The following is a 16,370-nucleotide window of genomic DNA, read 5'->3' on the forward strand; positions in this document are numbered from 1 at the left end:
CTTCTTTGTTTATTCTGATCCGAGTTTAGACTTTACATTTCAGAGGATTCAAATTTGTAGTCCATTAATCTTTAAGGGGGCGTTCAGAGAGGAAAATTTGGTCAATGAGATTTTGATTTCTATTACCAATAAATCATAATTGTACGTGGAAACCCAAAAAAAACTTGTTCAATAAAAAAGCCCTTTAAATAATTGACTACCTCTGTTGACACTACAAATAGCATTCTTTTTGCATATTAGAAATTCATTTCAGAGCTGTAAAAAGGGTATCTGATTGTCCAAACTCGAATTTGAAGTTCAACCCATTAAAGGCATTCTGAATTCAATCTTTTATAAACCCTTGGATTAAATATGCATCCACCCTATTGGAGACTGGTTTGGCAGATGGAAGTGAAGTCCCCACACCACCCTAACCTCGAATATATATTAAATATTATTTGTATTATATATATCAAAATATATTTAAAATTTTTTTATTTATTTTAAATAAATCTTTTTTTCAAAAAAAATTTAAATAAAAAATATGAAAATTTGAGTCCCTAATGGAGAACCTGTCTTCGTCAGAGATGGGAAGTATGGTTCCCACCCCAAACCCGCTCCATTTCCATTCCTAATATATATACTTAAAATTTATATTGTATCTATTAATAAAGTTTGTTCATATTTTATGTTTTTACTAAATTGTCATAGAATCAAACTTCAATTCATTTTGTTCATGAAATACAAATATCAAAAACATATTCTGTTCACTTTATTAGTAACATAAATATTTTGATCATTTTTAATTTAATTCATTTATGATATTCAATATCTAATTGCAATCTGAATTCGAATTCAAAATTAATAAAAATCTGATTCAAATTTGAATATAATAAACAAACCAATAAAGGAAATGTCAGGATAGGAGCATCCACAACAATCCATGGACTGTCGGACTCTGATTCAGGATTTCCATCTACTTTCTCACATCACATTCACAGCCCATTCCTCAATTTGGTTTATATGGAAATCAAGGCTGTGTAAATTGTGGGTCAAAATCACCTAAGAAGACAAGAGAAACTTGTTGACTGTCTTCTTAGTTCTTTGAAAGAAATATCAAATATGGATACCTAGTTGTGAGCACCAGCTGAAATTACTATGAAGCATCCTCAGTCATTGGAATATAACATTGGATTTTCAATTGTCTGTGTGGTCCTTTGATCCCTATTATGTTATGTAAATTTACTGGTCAATCTCCTCAGTCACCTTAATCTAATGGTTATTGGACGGATTGGATGGACCAAAGGGACATAGTGGATTCGACCAATCCGGTCCAAAATATTTATTTATTAGATTGGATTTGGCCTGACCTGTCCGTAAAAAAATTATATTGAATTTGGTTGGATTAAGTCAATACCCGGTTCATTGATATAAGATAAGATTTAGGTGTTAATGAACTGGGTTAGGGTTAAAACCAATCTAAATTAAAATGAATTTGAACAAATTGGACAATCTAAACATTGAATTGGAATGGTCCAAAATAGTTCAAATTATTCATTGGATTGGATTGGACCTGGTCCATTTGTAATAGACTTACATTGGGCTGAATCGGATTGGATTAAATCCAATCCAATTGACACCCCTAATTGGGGGTGAGGGTGATGGTGATCTATCATGAGACAGCCCGCATGAAGGAGGACTCTATTTGATCTCTTTTAAGAGAAAGGAAATCAGCAGAACAGGGATCTTAGATGCCTTATAATTGAGGCTTGAGGCTTAACACGTATGTCTCTTGCAGGAGTGAGCCATTGCTAAGCCTTATGCCTCATCTCAAAGTGGAACGTGTGCATCGTATCACACATATTATATAGGGGTGGATTCAAGCCGAGCCAAGCCGAATAGTTAGTTAATGAACAGGGATCTTAGATGTCTTATAATTGAGGCTTGGGGCTTAATGCGTATGCCTCTTCGGGAGTGAGCCATTGCTAAACCTTACGCCTCATCTCAAAGTGGAACGTGTGCATCGTATCACACATATTATATAGGGGTGTATTCGAGCCGAGCCGAGCCGAATAGTTAGCTATTTAAGCTCGGCTCGCCAAGGTAATACAAGGCTCAAGTCAAAAGCTTGTAAGCTCGAGCTTGACTTGAGAAAAATGTTTTATAAAAATAAAAATATGTATATAATATTTTTATTTGATATTTAAAAAATTAAGATTTATAATAATTAGTTATTATTTATATAAAAATAAAAATATTGTATATATAATAACAATAATTTATTATTATTATTATTATTATTATTATTATTATTATTATTATTATTATTATTATTATGTATGTAGCTATTCAAGCCGGCTAGCGAGTCAAACGAGCCGAGTTTTATTAGGCTTGAGCTCAGCTCGATTAATAAACGAGTCTATAAATTAGGACCAAGTCGAGTCAAGCCGAGCTCAAATAGCTCGTGAAGAACTCAACTCATGGCCACCCCTAATATTATATTAGTATTGAGGGTCTTGAATACACAAATACTGAGAACTTGGAGGCTTTTGATAGTTTCAAATTGTAGTAGTCATCTGCTGAAGAAAAAAGAACATGTATGAAATTCAGGATATGCCAGGCATCAGGAGAAACACCATTATTTGGCAAGACCGTCTATTAAATAAATGTTTTCTTGGTTTGTGTGAAAAAAAAAGTTGCTTCCAACATCCAATCGTATATTTATTAATACTAAATAAATGTTTAGCACCCACTTTCTCATTTTTCAAGATAAAAAGTATAAAATGTTTATTAAATAAACAATCACATTACTAAACAGCACCTTAATTTTTCATATTATGTACTATATAGTAGTAGAATATATATAAATTTCTTTTTCTAATTATCTCATGCGATCTAAATGTATAAAGGATCCGGCACATGAGAGAAAACTCTGTTTAGTTTCCACCATTGAAGTTAGACTATGGTGGCGGTTGGCAAATATGAACTTTGATCTTTAGAAAGCAAATAAAAAAAAAAGAGAGAATCGATGTATATTGTACAAAGATTTCAGGGTCAACTATGAAACTGGAAAAAAAAAAGGAATATGTGAGAATCTCTGGATGCACAATTTTGCATGTAACTCAACTGCTCCAAGCACCTAATGAGGCACCAAGGTGCTAGACCTTGCCCATTTTAAGTTATTTTTTCATATCATGTGCTATAGTAGTAGAATGTATGGATTCCCTTTTCTAATTAATTATCTCATGCAATATAAATATAATTAATGGCTCTTGCACATGAGAGAAAACTCATTTAATTCTATCATTGAAGTTAGATCACTATGGTGGCAATTGACAAATATGAACTTTCATCTTTAAAAAGCAAAACAAGAAAAAAAAAATGAAGAATAGTTTTATCTCTAAACCAAGGTTTAAAATATCACAAGGTATTGATGTATATTGTATAATACGTTTCAGGGTCAACTATTAAACTGAAAAAAAAAAGAATATGTGAGAAATTCAGGATACACAATTTTGCATGTGAGTCAACTACTTCAAACACCTAATTAGGCAGTTGGCACCAAGATGTTTGACCTTGCCCATTTTAAGTTAACTTTTCATATCTATATATATACTAAAGTAGAAACATGCCACGTCATGGCCTTATACCCCAATGGAGAGCTCTTAGCCCCTCTTCATTTTAGCCTTTCTTGCTCCCTCATGAAGCCACTTTATCACTCCCTTATCCCTCCCTATCTGATTTTGACATCTTAGCATGCCTGGCCCATCCCTCTTTCTTCTATGTTTATCCCTTTGAATATCCCTTCCTAAAACTATTTCTAAAATTTCTCTCTACCAAAATCAAATCTATTCTAGACAAATGACACCACTATCCCCCACTTTCTCCTAAATTATCTATAATTCCTATTTATCCTATCCCTCACTTTTCATCTATATCTATCAAAAGTAAGTTAGAATTAAAAAATATAAGAATTATTTAAACATTACAATGGAATTATGTAATAACTTTAAAATATTTATTAAAAACACAAAAAATTATCATAGATTTAATAATATACATATTATTAATAATTTTACACTTTTATGAAATTCATAACGAAATTATGTACTAACAATAATTTTAGAGTTATTCAATTTAAATATTATTCAAATAATAAAATTAAAACTTAAAAATATTATTTAAAATTTGCAATAACTAAATATTATAAATAATAAAACATTAAAAATAGATAAATATTATATAACAAAATATTTAATATTGTGTAATAACTTTAAAATAAATAAAATTTAAATAATGAAAAATTTTAAATGTTGTACATTTTATTTAAATAATTAAATAACTAAATATTTTAAATAATGAAATATTTAAATAACTAAATATTTTAAATAGTTAAAATAACGAAATTATGTAATTAATAGTATAACTTATAATTTTATAGATTATGAATTCAATAAATAAGTAATATTAAAATTACCAAATAATGATATTATTTAAATAGATAAATAATATTGTAAATAACTATTTTAAATATTAAAAAAAATAATAACTAAGTCATATTTTATATATTATTTAAAAACAAATAAAATTGATTAAATAAATAAATTAAGTAATAACCTTAAAAAATTTATGAAAACACAAAAATAATTATAATAGATTTAATAACATTTGATAATAATAAGATAAAATATAAACAATTTAAAAATTTTTAAATATTATTGAAATAATGAAAATTAGATTAAATAATTTAGAGGCACTAAAGCTTTCAAATAACAAAAATAAGTAGTAACTTTCAAAAATATTTTAATAGATATTAAAAAAACATAATAATAATTGCAATTATTGATGTACTAATAATAAAAACATTACTTCACTTATATCAATTAATAATTCTAGAAAATAAATTCCAGAAAATTGGTATTTATCAATAATAATTTAAAATATTTATATATATTTATATATACTAAAATTTATATTTATTGTATTTTTAGTAATTATTTATTGTATTTTTGTGATAAATATATTTTCAATATTTATGTATAAATATATTTTTGTTTTGTTATTTAATAAAAAAATTTCAATTATTATTGGAGATTAAACTATTGTTGTTTATTAGAAATTAAACTATTAGTTTAGCTAAAATTAAGAGTGATCGCGGGTTGGTTCGGTTTAGTTGTAGGTTATTTGGTGAACCAAATTGACCTTGCTGGGTTGGGGAGTTGGTCACTTGAAACCACCCAACGAACTTGGGTTATATTGGTTTGGGTCAATCTTCAGTTTGGTTGGTTGGTTCAAAAGATTTAAACTTAAAAAATTAAATTTAAAAATTATAGTGGTATTATTAAAAATTAAAAATTTATAATATAAAATATTTTTGACTAAGGAATATGGCAATTTTCCCACTTTTCCACATACATACACTGAAACCCACCAGAAATACTAGAAAATTGACCAACTCGAGTTGAGTTGGGTCGTGTAAGTTGGTTTCACCGGTTTGATGAACAACCTAGCTGAAATTAATTATTCTTATTTTTGTATTATAAAAAATTATTAAAAGTAGTATATAAAATATAACTAATTATTAATTATTTAAAAGGTTAAAATATAAAACAATTATCTACTCTTATGTGCATGCTTTTATTGTTTAGCTTCCGTTTGACAAAGCCCGTGCATTGCAAGAGTCCCTCCTAGGTGCAACTTGAGTTGGTTGGGTCGGGTTAAGGGTCAATCCAATCCCAAGTCTCAAACCTCAAGCTCAAGCTTGGTCCAATTCAAGGTTAAGCCTGGATTTACCAATCTAGACCCAACTCAACCTTAACTAAGCATATCAAGCTTAGGGATGGCGATTTCTACCCCCTACTCGGTGTATCCACCCCTACCCACCATGATAGGGTGGTTTTTTTTTTTTGTTTGAGGGATGGGATTTGGGATTCTTCAACTCGTATGTTATGGGTAGGGTATAGTATTGGCTAAACTCGAACCTTCAACCTGCATATTATTGGAAAGCATATAAACTTTATATACTAGGTGTTGAATTTAATAATATTTTGAATTATATGTAAAAGGACAATTGATAGTTTATGTGTTCTTTTACATCTTAATCGAATAATTGAAAATTTTATTTATTTTACTTATTTATTACTTTTATATAATAAGAAATAATAGGAAATTAAATGCGGGTTTTAAATCCAACCCACTCCTACCCTTGAATATAAGGAGGGTTTTGCATTTTTAATGTGCAAGGAGGGTTTGGATTTCAAAATCCAACCCACTAGGCGGGTAGAGTCTAGAATTTACAAAACCCTCCTAGAACCCACTTTGTTGCCATCTCTGCTCGGGCTAGGCTTGGGCTTGGGCATATTGAGCTTTGTATTCCTCATTGCTCTAAGAGAGGGAAGTACCATGGAAATCGGGATACGAGATACGCATGGAAATAGTATCATATCTTTGAAAAAAAATACAAAATATGAATGGAAATTGGGTGTCTCGTCTTTTTTCATGCATATCGGACCGTATCGGGGGTGTACCAGGGCATATTGGGGGTGTATAGAGGCGTATTAGTAGCGTATCGACAAAAAATATATGGCCAAAAACTAAAAAAAATAAAGGGGGGAAGCAAGCTTCTTTTCCCTAAAATAAGCATTTTTTTTCACCCCAAATGACTCTAAAACTCCAAAACTCATTCCTAGAGTGCTAGATTTGCAAAAATTTGCAAGAAACAAGTGTGAATTGTTAATTTTTTTGAAGATTTTTCAAATTTTGAAAAAATAAGGCAAAAATAGGTAAGTTTTTTCAATTTTTTATAATATCTTGTGATTTCTTTTTTTCTTGAATGTTTAAATTTATGTTGATCTACATTCTTACATTCAAAATCGCAATTTTTTTTGTGTTATCAGTAGATTTATGGAAATTTTATGAAGATACTTGGGAAAAATATAAATTAACAAAAAATATGAAAATGTAATTTTTTCTCTACCTATAAAGACTAAATATGTTTTAAATCTATGGATTTATCTATCATATACATAAAGGAATTGAAATTTCGTCTTTAATATATTTTTTTATATTTTTAGAATTAAAAAATAAATAATAATTAATTATAATTTATCATTTGATCATAACAATTGAATATATTATAATTCTATGAATGATCTATCGTATCCACAGACTAATTGAAATTTCTTCTTTAATAAATATTTTTTTATTTTTTTTAGAATTAACAAATAAATAATTAATTAATTATATTTTATCATTTGATCACAATGATTGAATATATTATAATTCTATGGATGATCTACCATATCCACAAAGAAATTGAAGTTTCTTCTTTAATAAATATTTTTTGAATATATTATATAATATTTATTTATTTTTGATAATTTTTGGAAATAAATAATAAATAATAATTATTTAAACAATAAATAAATTTTAATTATATTTTCACTTAGAAGTTGTGCCAATGCATGTTTTATGGTATAGGAGAGTTGGGATTTTCCCATCCCATAAAACATTAAAACTTAAGAATTATAATTTATAAATTATAGTTAAGCATAGGGTTTTTAATGAAAATATAATTAACTAAAATATATTTTTTCATAAAACCATTAAAATATATTAAATGTATATACACCTAATTGAGGTCTTATATTTAGTGTTATTGATGTATTTTTATGATTTATTAAAGTATTTATAGTGTTTCTAAGTGTATCTATGCGTATCTTAGTTTTTCTCCGATATGCATGTGTATCCCGATATATCTCTTAAAATTACCTTTCCAATACTTTGAACCTTGATAAGGATATTTCCAGAATTCGACAATTCCATCATGAATGTGAGCACAGTCTTGTGAGCACCGAAGCCGATTTCAGTTTCTTCATCTTCTTCATTGAAAAAGGAGCTATACCCTTCTTTTACCTTCCTTTTTTTTGGTGGTGCAAACATGGTACTCAAAACTTGAATAATTTAAATTGAACAAATTCCACCCTTTCACAAATGTTTAACCCCAGCCCGCCCAAGTTGCAGGCTTGCAGCTCTACTTTGTTCCTTCATTAATTCTTTCTTAAGCAAAGTAGTGGCGCTCTTCTTGAGCAAAAAATGTTACCATATGAAATTTGCTTTCCTGCTTTTTTGGATCTCTGAATGTGAAGTTATTGTTTGGGTATCTGAATGTTGCAACCCTACAATCGAAATGAATTATTATTTAAGAAAGATAATTATATGAATTAATAAACTAAGTAATTAATTATATAATTGACAGCATTCGATGATTCAACAATGAGCGATTTCTTTAGAAGCATTACCAAATGCACTTATCTCCGAGTGAAAATTTGCTTTTCAACATTTAGTGGCGCACACGCAATTAAGTGGTTCCTAATGCACGCTGAGTTTGAGAATTAGTAAAAGAAAGGCGAGAGGTTTTGTAGATTGTTCATGTAATTCTTCTCAAGTTTCATCTTTCACCTAAAATGATTAATGATCCATAGTCACAAACTCGTGCACAAACATGATTCAATAGCAACAAAGCTAACTAATCTGGTTAGTAAGAATAGACATTCGTTAAATTTTAGAACCTCAGTTTGGAATTTAGATGCTAGATCTGGATATAAACACATTTTGAAGTTCAATGTTTTCAAGTTTAGAGGTCAAAGTACAAAAGAATTCAAAATTTTATCTTCTTTCAGAACTGGTTTGCATATTTCAGGTTCTTCAACGTCTTGACACAATCATCAAGGTTGTATTCAGTACCATTGTTATTTCTACCTGAAACCTTTTCGGTTGATCATTGATGTTTATTGCTAAACAGCCAAATTGACACTTCAATGGTACCAAACACAACCCAAAGGAGATATTTATTAATCTTTCATTCCCATGTGTATTGACTAGAATCCTGCAGCCGCATGGATGCACAGACCAATTATGATGCTTCAATGGCACCTTGGACTCCTTAAGTTTGATCAGCAGATCCAATCACAAAAATAACCATCATCATCAATTGTCTGTTACTTAAATAAATCCAGCAGAAACCACAAAAATTATATGCAATAAAGAGTTGAAATTTTAATTCCATTGTTTTGCTTCCCGGTTTAATGATACAGTATTGAGATCCCTCTCCATAGATATTAATACATTGCTTTGTACTCTGTACACAGGTTCAAATTAAAAGATAAGGAAAACTTAAGAAAAAACAAATGAAAGATTATTGTTTCCCTTGAATTCAATTACCTCTATAAAGAATTCAACAAAACTGAATTTACAGTTGAGAATAGAGGAGTATATAACCTGTTACAAGTATGAAACTAAAGAAATAATAAGAGACATTCTAGGTGGTTGGTCAAGTTTAAGCATCTTTGCAACAAGTCAGCACACAGTCCTCCAGGAAGTTGGTAAGCTGAGAAGTATATAGATGTGGGTCATTTCTGAAGTGGTCAACATGGGGTGTGGAGATAAAGTTGCAGGCCCGGACCTCATGCCCTGCCTTTCGCTGCTCCTCTATAAAAGACTCCACAGATTCTACTGGAATGACCCTATCTGCAGAGCTGTAGATGTATAACTGTGGACAAGATGGTTGTTGTGATGAGAGAAGACCCATCACATCAGAGAGCCTCCTGCAATTCAACAAAATGAGAGAATCAAATGCAAACGAAGAGAATGTTGCAAATCAAGCAACAAGAGCATGATTTATTTATGGATTTTGTAAGCTATTTTTTTAAATGCTGGAGAAGAGAATTATTTGTTAAGAGCTATGATTTATTCACTTGAAAGATGCAAATAACAGCTATTTTCCAGGGTTTTATAAACCCAGGTAAACACCCTTCTAGTCACTAGAGCAGTTTAATCTATATTTCAAGCAAAGGGAATTGTCTGTAATTCTGTATTGGTAATAATAGGTCCGGTAAAAGCACAGCTATGCAACATGACTATTCTTAGACAGGAACAGGATTGTACGGTTCGGTGTGCTTCACATAGTCAACTACCGATATCATAAAAGTGGTTAACCAATCAGGTGGTATTCATCAAATTCACCTGGGGGAGGGGGCTGATTGGTCAAAGCTCTTCCGGTATCATCACAGATTTGCCAAAATAAAACTACCTCATGATGAAATCAGCTTCAGTGCTCACACTGTTCGCACAGTCCCTTGCAGCCTTGCATTGGGAATATCCCTATGAAAAAAACATACAAGTACGGAGATATTCCCAATGCACGGTGTAAAAGGCTGTGCAAACAGTGTGAGCACGGCCTTGTGAGCACTGAAGCCGATATTCCTCGTGGTAATATTTCAACATGTTTTTATATGCAAATCATGGAGAGCGATTTTCCAGAGACAATATAGTAAACATCTGTATGTTACAAGTTGGACATATGAGTGGAAGTGGATCAGTTGAGTTATGATTAAACCTAAAAACCAGTGATAATTAGGAAAAGGCACTTAACCTGTTAACTGTTGGAAGATTAAGAACCACTTTAAAGAACTTCTCCAAAACGGTCAGCAAAGCTGTTTCAGTTGCAGCAGGTTTGGTTTCAATAGAAGTTTTTGTGTCAACTAAGGCCTCTGCACCAGATTCTTTTGATCTACTTAATCCTCTTGTTGCAATGCTCTGCTTTTTCAAAAATGCAGCAGAGAAACCTGAAGCCCAGACCTAGAAAATGAAATCAGAAAGGATGACATGTTTTTAGTATATTTTACTGACCAAAATAAAAGAATGACAACCCATCCAATAATACTTGTAAGTCAAAACTATTCCAGAAGACACATGGATTACGGAGTGTTGTGCACATTGCATAAAACGGAATTATACTTAAGAAAATTTACCCAGACAAATTTCCATAACATCACACTCCCATAGAAATTCAAAAAAGGAATAACCAGAAAAGGTATAAAAGGCTATACAAACTGGGTGGGGTGTCACCCAGGAATCTCCTAAACTATCCAGTAAATTAATTCTGGGTGTGTAATTACAACTCTCAACCAATGCTTCAAAAGACAAAGATGTGAAATACAAGCTTCAAGGGCTCAGGCATAAGAATCAAGAGACTTCACTTGTTAACTCATTGGAAGCATGGATTAAAATGAGAAAGTTTTGGATAAGTTCATAATAATAAGAGATACAGTTTTACAAAGAGATACATAAACCATTGAACCTTCAAATAAGAAATACTAAAAATTAGACACAGAAAGTGCCTAATTAAGTTTTAAGTCTTCGTTTATTTGCAAATTGAAAGGCAATAACATCTCATCATCTTTTATATCAAAAGACCATAGAAGTTATAGAATCAAGTTCAACAGACAGTAACAAAAATGTTATAGTTATTTATTTGTGAAAAAAACCTTTCATCACCCATTAGAGTTATTAATGTAAAATAAAATATCAAAGAATTTTAGATATAGATGCATTAAATATAATGAATAAACTGTTTGTCTCAATAGAGAGAAAATATGCAATTTAAAAAGTAAAAAGTTGTATAGGAAGTTTGGCCTTGTGATACCCCATTTTAATGAATGTATGACATGCATGCCCCTAAAAGAGAGTATTATGCCTTGCACTTTGATCCTAAGCACCAAAACAATTTTTTTCCCTTTTTTTATCAGCTAAGCATCAAAGAAACAATCATATCTGAGGAGTATAAAATTCTTTGTGAGCATTTACAGGATATCATCATCAATCATCCAAACCTTATTCAAAATTCATGGGTTGGCTAATCCAGTTTTGCCATTTCTTTCTGTTTAATGCCATATCCATTGTGAAAAGAAGAGCATTTACAGGATACTGGACAAAAAAATCCACACACAAACCAAATCTAAAGATAGTACCTGAAAAAAGCAAATGTCTAAATCATCATGCTAAAAATAAATCTCATGGAGCCTAAATTTCCTTTACCTGTGGATCAGGGGCTGCAACAGGAGCTGAATCGACAACACAACCTCTAATCCTTCCCATCAGGGCTGGATCTTGCTTCTGAAACTTCTCAAGAATAACTCCATACCTAAATTACATACAACAGAAAACATCCAATTAAAAAGTTTTGATTAAAACAAAGCAAGTTAAACAGAGGTTCTGTATTAGTGTAAGAATGTGTGTATGCGTGCGTTATGAGAGAGAGAGGCTAACGTTAACCATCCGGTATTGCTAAAAGTGTGGAAAACCAGGTTCTTCCCATGCTCTTCTTCTAACCAATCAGCCAGATGGTTCACAAGCAATTCAATGTCCTGTTCAACTTTCCCACCAGCCTGATAACTGAGGATCTCAGCCATGGGAAAAGTGAAGGTAATTGCATGGAATCCTCTTGAAGTATACCAATCTGCATATCTCTTCAGATGCTTCTGCTTTGCTCCCAACCATCCAAGCAAAACCACCACTGTCCTAGACTTTGAAGATGAACAATCTGAATCCCGCAAATCATATGATTCTGGTAAATGCCATCTGTACAGAACCTCAGGAGGCAATGAAGGGGTAAAATGTTTAAATTTAATTGGTTTGGGGGCTTTTGCCAATTTTGCAGAATGATAAAGCGTAAGAAGGGCAGGAGCAGAAGAAACAGAAGAAGAGTGTGAATTGGACAGAAGACCCCATGTACTAGAATGACATGAATGAAGCAGTGGATGATTAATGTTAGGTAGGGGAATCTGGACCTTCGTTGCAAATGACAAGCTTGTAAGTTTAGAAACAGAAAGGTTAGATATCCATGGTGCCGATTCCTTTACTGAATTTGGAGATTTGGTATTAGATAATTCTGTAAATAAAGTAGGATCTGATGATCTAGGAGGCCGTAATTTGTCAGAGATGTCTGCAGAGACGGAAGCTATGGCAGCAGCAGCAACTGCCACTAGAGGTCGCTGAAGGAGTCCAGAGAAGGAACCCATATCGTTAACAATCAAATTGTCTTGCACCAATATCCAATAGTCTTCATTAGAGAAAAAATAAGTTTGCAATTGGTTAACTGCAACGTAGATCGCACCAGATGCGCCAATAACTCAATGACCCACCAACCCAAAAAGAACTTCAATCTGAATAACCTGCTAGAACCAAACAAATGCAAACGAGATTGTTAAGAATTTTGAAATCCAACCGAACAACAAGAAGAAAAATACTTAAGGGTACAAAGATGGTTAAATGGGACTTCATCAATTGAACTAGCCTGAGTAAGGAAGCAAACGACTAATTCAAAACGCGGCTAATACAGGTCAAACAGTTGTCATGATTGAATGGACAGCAAAAATCCCACGTTTTTTTACACCTACAAATAATCAGAGGAATAAAATAAAAAGCTTTTGCTGAACACATCATCTGTTGCCATCCAGATTCTACACCAAAACTTCCATCAAGATTTCACGCCCGAAATAAATTAACGAAGGAAACTTCCAAAAAAGCATGAATTAAGCAAACATATATATCATAGTCAAACAAAAAAACGGAATTCAAAAACAACGTTATTTATCAAAAAAAAACGTTGTCTTTTAGCTTACCAGCTAAGCTGACGATGCAGTGATGATAAAGAGAAGAGGGATCGCTTCTGTTTCGTAGTTGCTTCAAGATAAACGGGCTGTCATGAAGTATGACAGCCCGTCATCTCTTATAGTGTGGACAAACGAGGCAGAAGGCGCCCTTCTTCCTCTCCCCCTTCCCCTCCCAGAGTTCCTGCCGTGACAAACAAAAATAAAATAAAATTATTATAAGAAATTTGACAACAAAAGGTCAGAGATTTAACCACTTAACATTAACAGTTAACAGCACAGTTGAGATGTCAAAAGCGCTAATAATTTGCTCAATTGGTTCGGTAATTAAGGGTAAATTTGTCATTTTAGGAATACGTGTCTCCACAAAAAAAGGCAGTACAAGTTCCCAACCGCTAAAGCAAAGAGTCAAAAGACTCCCCAAATCGATAGGAGCCATTAAATCGCAACTGAATATAAACCAATATAAAATGACGATTGTACCCTTATTCCTCTTTCGACACGGATAGTCGGAGACAACGAGGAATACGCTTTGATAACATCGAATCTCTCTCACTCCCGCGACTTTCTAGAAGAGAGAGAGAATCGTGATGAGAACTTGTTTACCCTTAATAACCAGAACCAGTTCTCAGGACGGTTTCCGATTCCGTGAATAAGTATGGGAAATTTTGAGAAATTACGAATTCCTGCCAATTGAAACCCTAGAAAAGCAGACAAACACGCCTAAATTTATTTTCTCTCGCTTCTGGAAAAAGAAAACCGATATCGAACAGGTTTCCTTTTATGCTCATCACGCTTCAATACCAAAATTAAATCATAAAAAACCTGGGAAGGAAATTAGAAATGCAGAAACGGAATTGCAACCACAGGTATCCATTGTCCCAAGTCCCAACCAAAAATATCTCAGCATTTCCTTTCAGAACCCAGATCAAGCGAGAATTGCCGAAGAGAGAGAGAGAGAGGAAACAAAAAGGCGATTGAACCCCAAACCAGGCAGGGGGAAAAAAGAATTTTACCAAACGAATGGGAAGAACAATTAAAGAAAATGAGGATTACTGATTATTGGTTAAATGTAAATGTTGGATGAAAGAAAATCTGAGGAACAAAGATAAAAGCAAAACAAATCTGACCTTCAAATTCTGAACATGGAAGCGGAGGCTGCCATGGGAAACCGGAACTTTGGTTTTGATCGGGGCAGAGAGAAAGGAAATTAGGGTCTCCTCTTCTCCTAAACAGACTGGTCCAGACTCTTTTATAGATTTTGGAATTCGAAGCAGGAGGTCGTCCTCTTCCCCCAAACTCGCGCGTCCCGTTTCCGTTACGAAACTTGTGATGGGGAATTTTTTAAGGGAAAAATTCTCGATTAATACCTTGTATTTTGGGTTTAGTGTCATTTGGCCCTTAACATTAAAATGCAATAATGTGTCCGAATTTTTAATCTAAGTACTTATCGTTAATCAATCCGTTAGGTGACATTTGAAAATATACAAATGTCTTTCAACTGTCATATAATTCTCTTTATCCAAACATTAAAAAAAAATGAATAGTCTCAAATTCTTGTCTTATTTATTCAAAAAAAAGAGTCACCCAAATGGCCATTAAGACATAACTTCAACTTTTTTGAATAGGAGAGGCAAAGATTTGTGACTTTTCATTTTTTATGGGGTTTTTACTGTTCAGTCCACCCCCACAAATCTCAACTCCATCATATAGTTGGGGTAGGTTCTAGCTCGGAATTGAAGCCAATACACTAACAGGTATTGGTATTTAGGTAAAGGTATTTAAAATTTTGAATTGTTTTAGGTTTATAGTAGAATTCAGAATTCTGAGGTGGAGTGCATCTATTTATTCATTTTTTATCAATGTTTGGATGATTGCTAAAGAAAATTAGATGACACTCGAAGGGCATATGTGTCTTATCAAATGCCACTTAGTGGCTAATTAATGGATTGATTAAACGACAAGTACTGGAATGGCATGTTTTAAATGTTTGAATTCTGAATTATCGCATTTTAAAGTTTAGGGACCAAAGTGAAATTAAGTCTAAATATAGGGAGTCCCTTTCAGCCTAAATCAAAGTTTTTGGAGGTAGAAATTAAGACAGCTTTGGCTACAACTAGGAGACAAAAACACCTCTTACCTATTTTTCTAATCTTTTCTCTTCCCAAACTGATCTGGACAACACAGACCTTTCCACCTTTCTAAATCCAGCTCTAGTGTTTAAAGAATTTTAGGGCTTAATAGGTGCGGAGATATATCCTTTGTTCAAGAATTAGATCTTCATTAATAAAAAGAAGCTTAGAAGATTGAATCATACATTTATTTGTCTCATACCAAAAAATGTGGATTGTTTTAAGGTATAGATTACGGTCAAATCAGCTTATGTAATGTTTTGTACAAAGTACTTGCAAAAGTCATAGGCAATAGGCTTGGATCTCTTCTTAGACAAGTGTGTCACTCCTGCCCAAGCAACCTTTGTGGTAGGGAGATAGATGATGGACAACATTGTAATCACCCGGGAAATGATTCATTTCGTGAACTCCCATAAAAGGGGTATATGCTTTTTATCTTTGAAATTAGGTATATCCAAAGCCTATGATAGATTGGAGTGGTCTTATCTTATCAAAGTCTTGAATGGCTTAGGCTTTTCTCCTCTAGAAGAATTAGGCAAGGGGACCCTCTTTCTCCTTACCTTTTTTATATTCTAGCCATGGAGGGATTATCCAGAATGTTGCTTAAAGCAGAATTTGAAAACAAGTTCCAAGGGATCTAGATGTCTACTGGAGCCCCATGCATCTCCCATCTCTCTTTTGCTTATGATATTATGTTATTCCTAAGGGCTCAACGGGAGGAAATTGAAAACTTGAAAGGTGTTCTGGACCAATTTCAATCCTTGTCAGGTCAGTGTATTAACTTTAATAAATCAGGCATCTTCTTTAA

The 16,370-nt window shown here is 32.5% G+C and overlaps 1 protein-coding gene across 3 annotated transcripts; it reads right to left on the bottom strand.

Moving 5' to 3' along the window:
* Positions 1-9,016: 9,016 nt before the first annotated feature.
* Positions 9,017-14,699, bottom strand: LOC104591826 (uncharacterized). 3 transcript variants are annotated; one of them, XM_088900614.1, is made up of 7 exons: positions 14,561-14,699; positions 13,443-13,614; positions 13,115-13,213; positions 12,088-12,992; positions 11,857-11,962; positions 10,412-10,617; positions 9,017-9,584 (listed from the first exon to the last, which is right to left on the bottom strand). In XM_088900614.1, exons 4-7 carry the CDS (start codon positions 12,837-12,839, stop codon positions 9,317-9,319), a joined length of 1,332 nt encoding a protein of 443 aa, XP_088756740.1. In that variant the 5' UTR covers positions 12,840-12,992; positions 13,115-13,213; positions 13,443-13,614; positions 14,561-14,699; the 3' UTR covers positions 9,017-9,316. The 3 variants fall into 3 exon arrangements, with proteins under 3 accessions (XP_088756740.1, XP_010249181.1, XP_010249189.1); XM_010250879.3 differs by lacking the exon at positions 13,115-13,213; XM_010250887.3 differs by lacking the exon at positions 13,115-13,213 and having other exon boundaries at positions 12,088-12,995.
* Positions 14,700-16,370: the final 1,671 nt, after the last annotated feature.

Source organism: Nelumbo nucifera, chromosome 3 (assembly GCF_055504915.1).
Source record: "Nelumbo nucifera cultivar China Antique chromosome 3, China Antique-T2T, whole genome shotgun sequence".
In the NCBI taxonomy this organism is placed as follows: domain Eukaryota; kingdom Viridiplantae; phylum Streptophyta; class Magnoliopsida; order Proteales; family Nelumbonaceae; genus Nelumbo; species Nelumbo nucifera.

Coding starts and splice junctions, on each gene's coding strand:
- LOC104591826 (XM_010250879.3), bottom strand. CDS start 12,839: ATGGGTTCCTTCTCTGGACTCCTTCAGCGACCTCTAGTGGCAGTTGCT. Junction 10,618..11,856: donor TTGCAGCCCCTGATCCACAG/GTAAAGGAAATT, acceptor TTCATTTTCTAG/GTCTGGGCTTCAGGTTTCTC. Junction 9,585..10,411: donor AATCTTCCAACAGTTAACAG/GTTAAGTGCCTT, acceptor GTTGAATTGCAG/GAGGCTCTCTGATGTGATGG.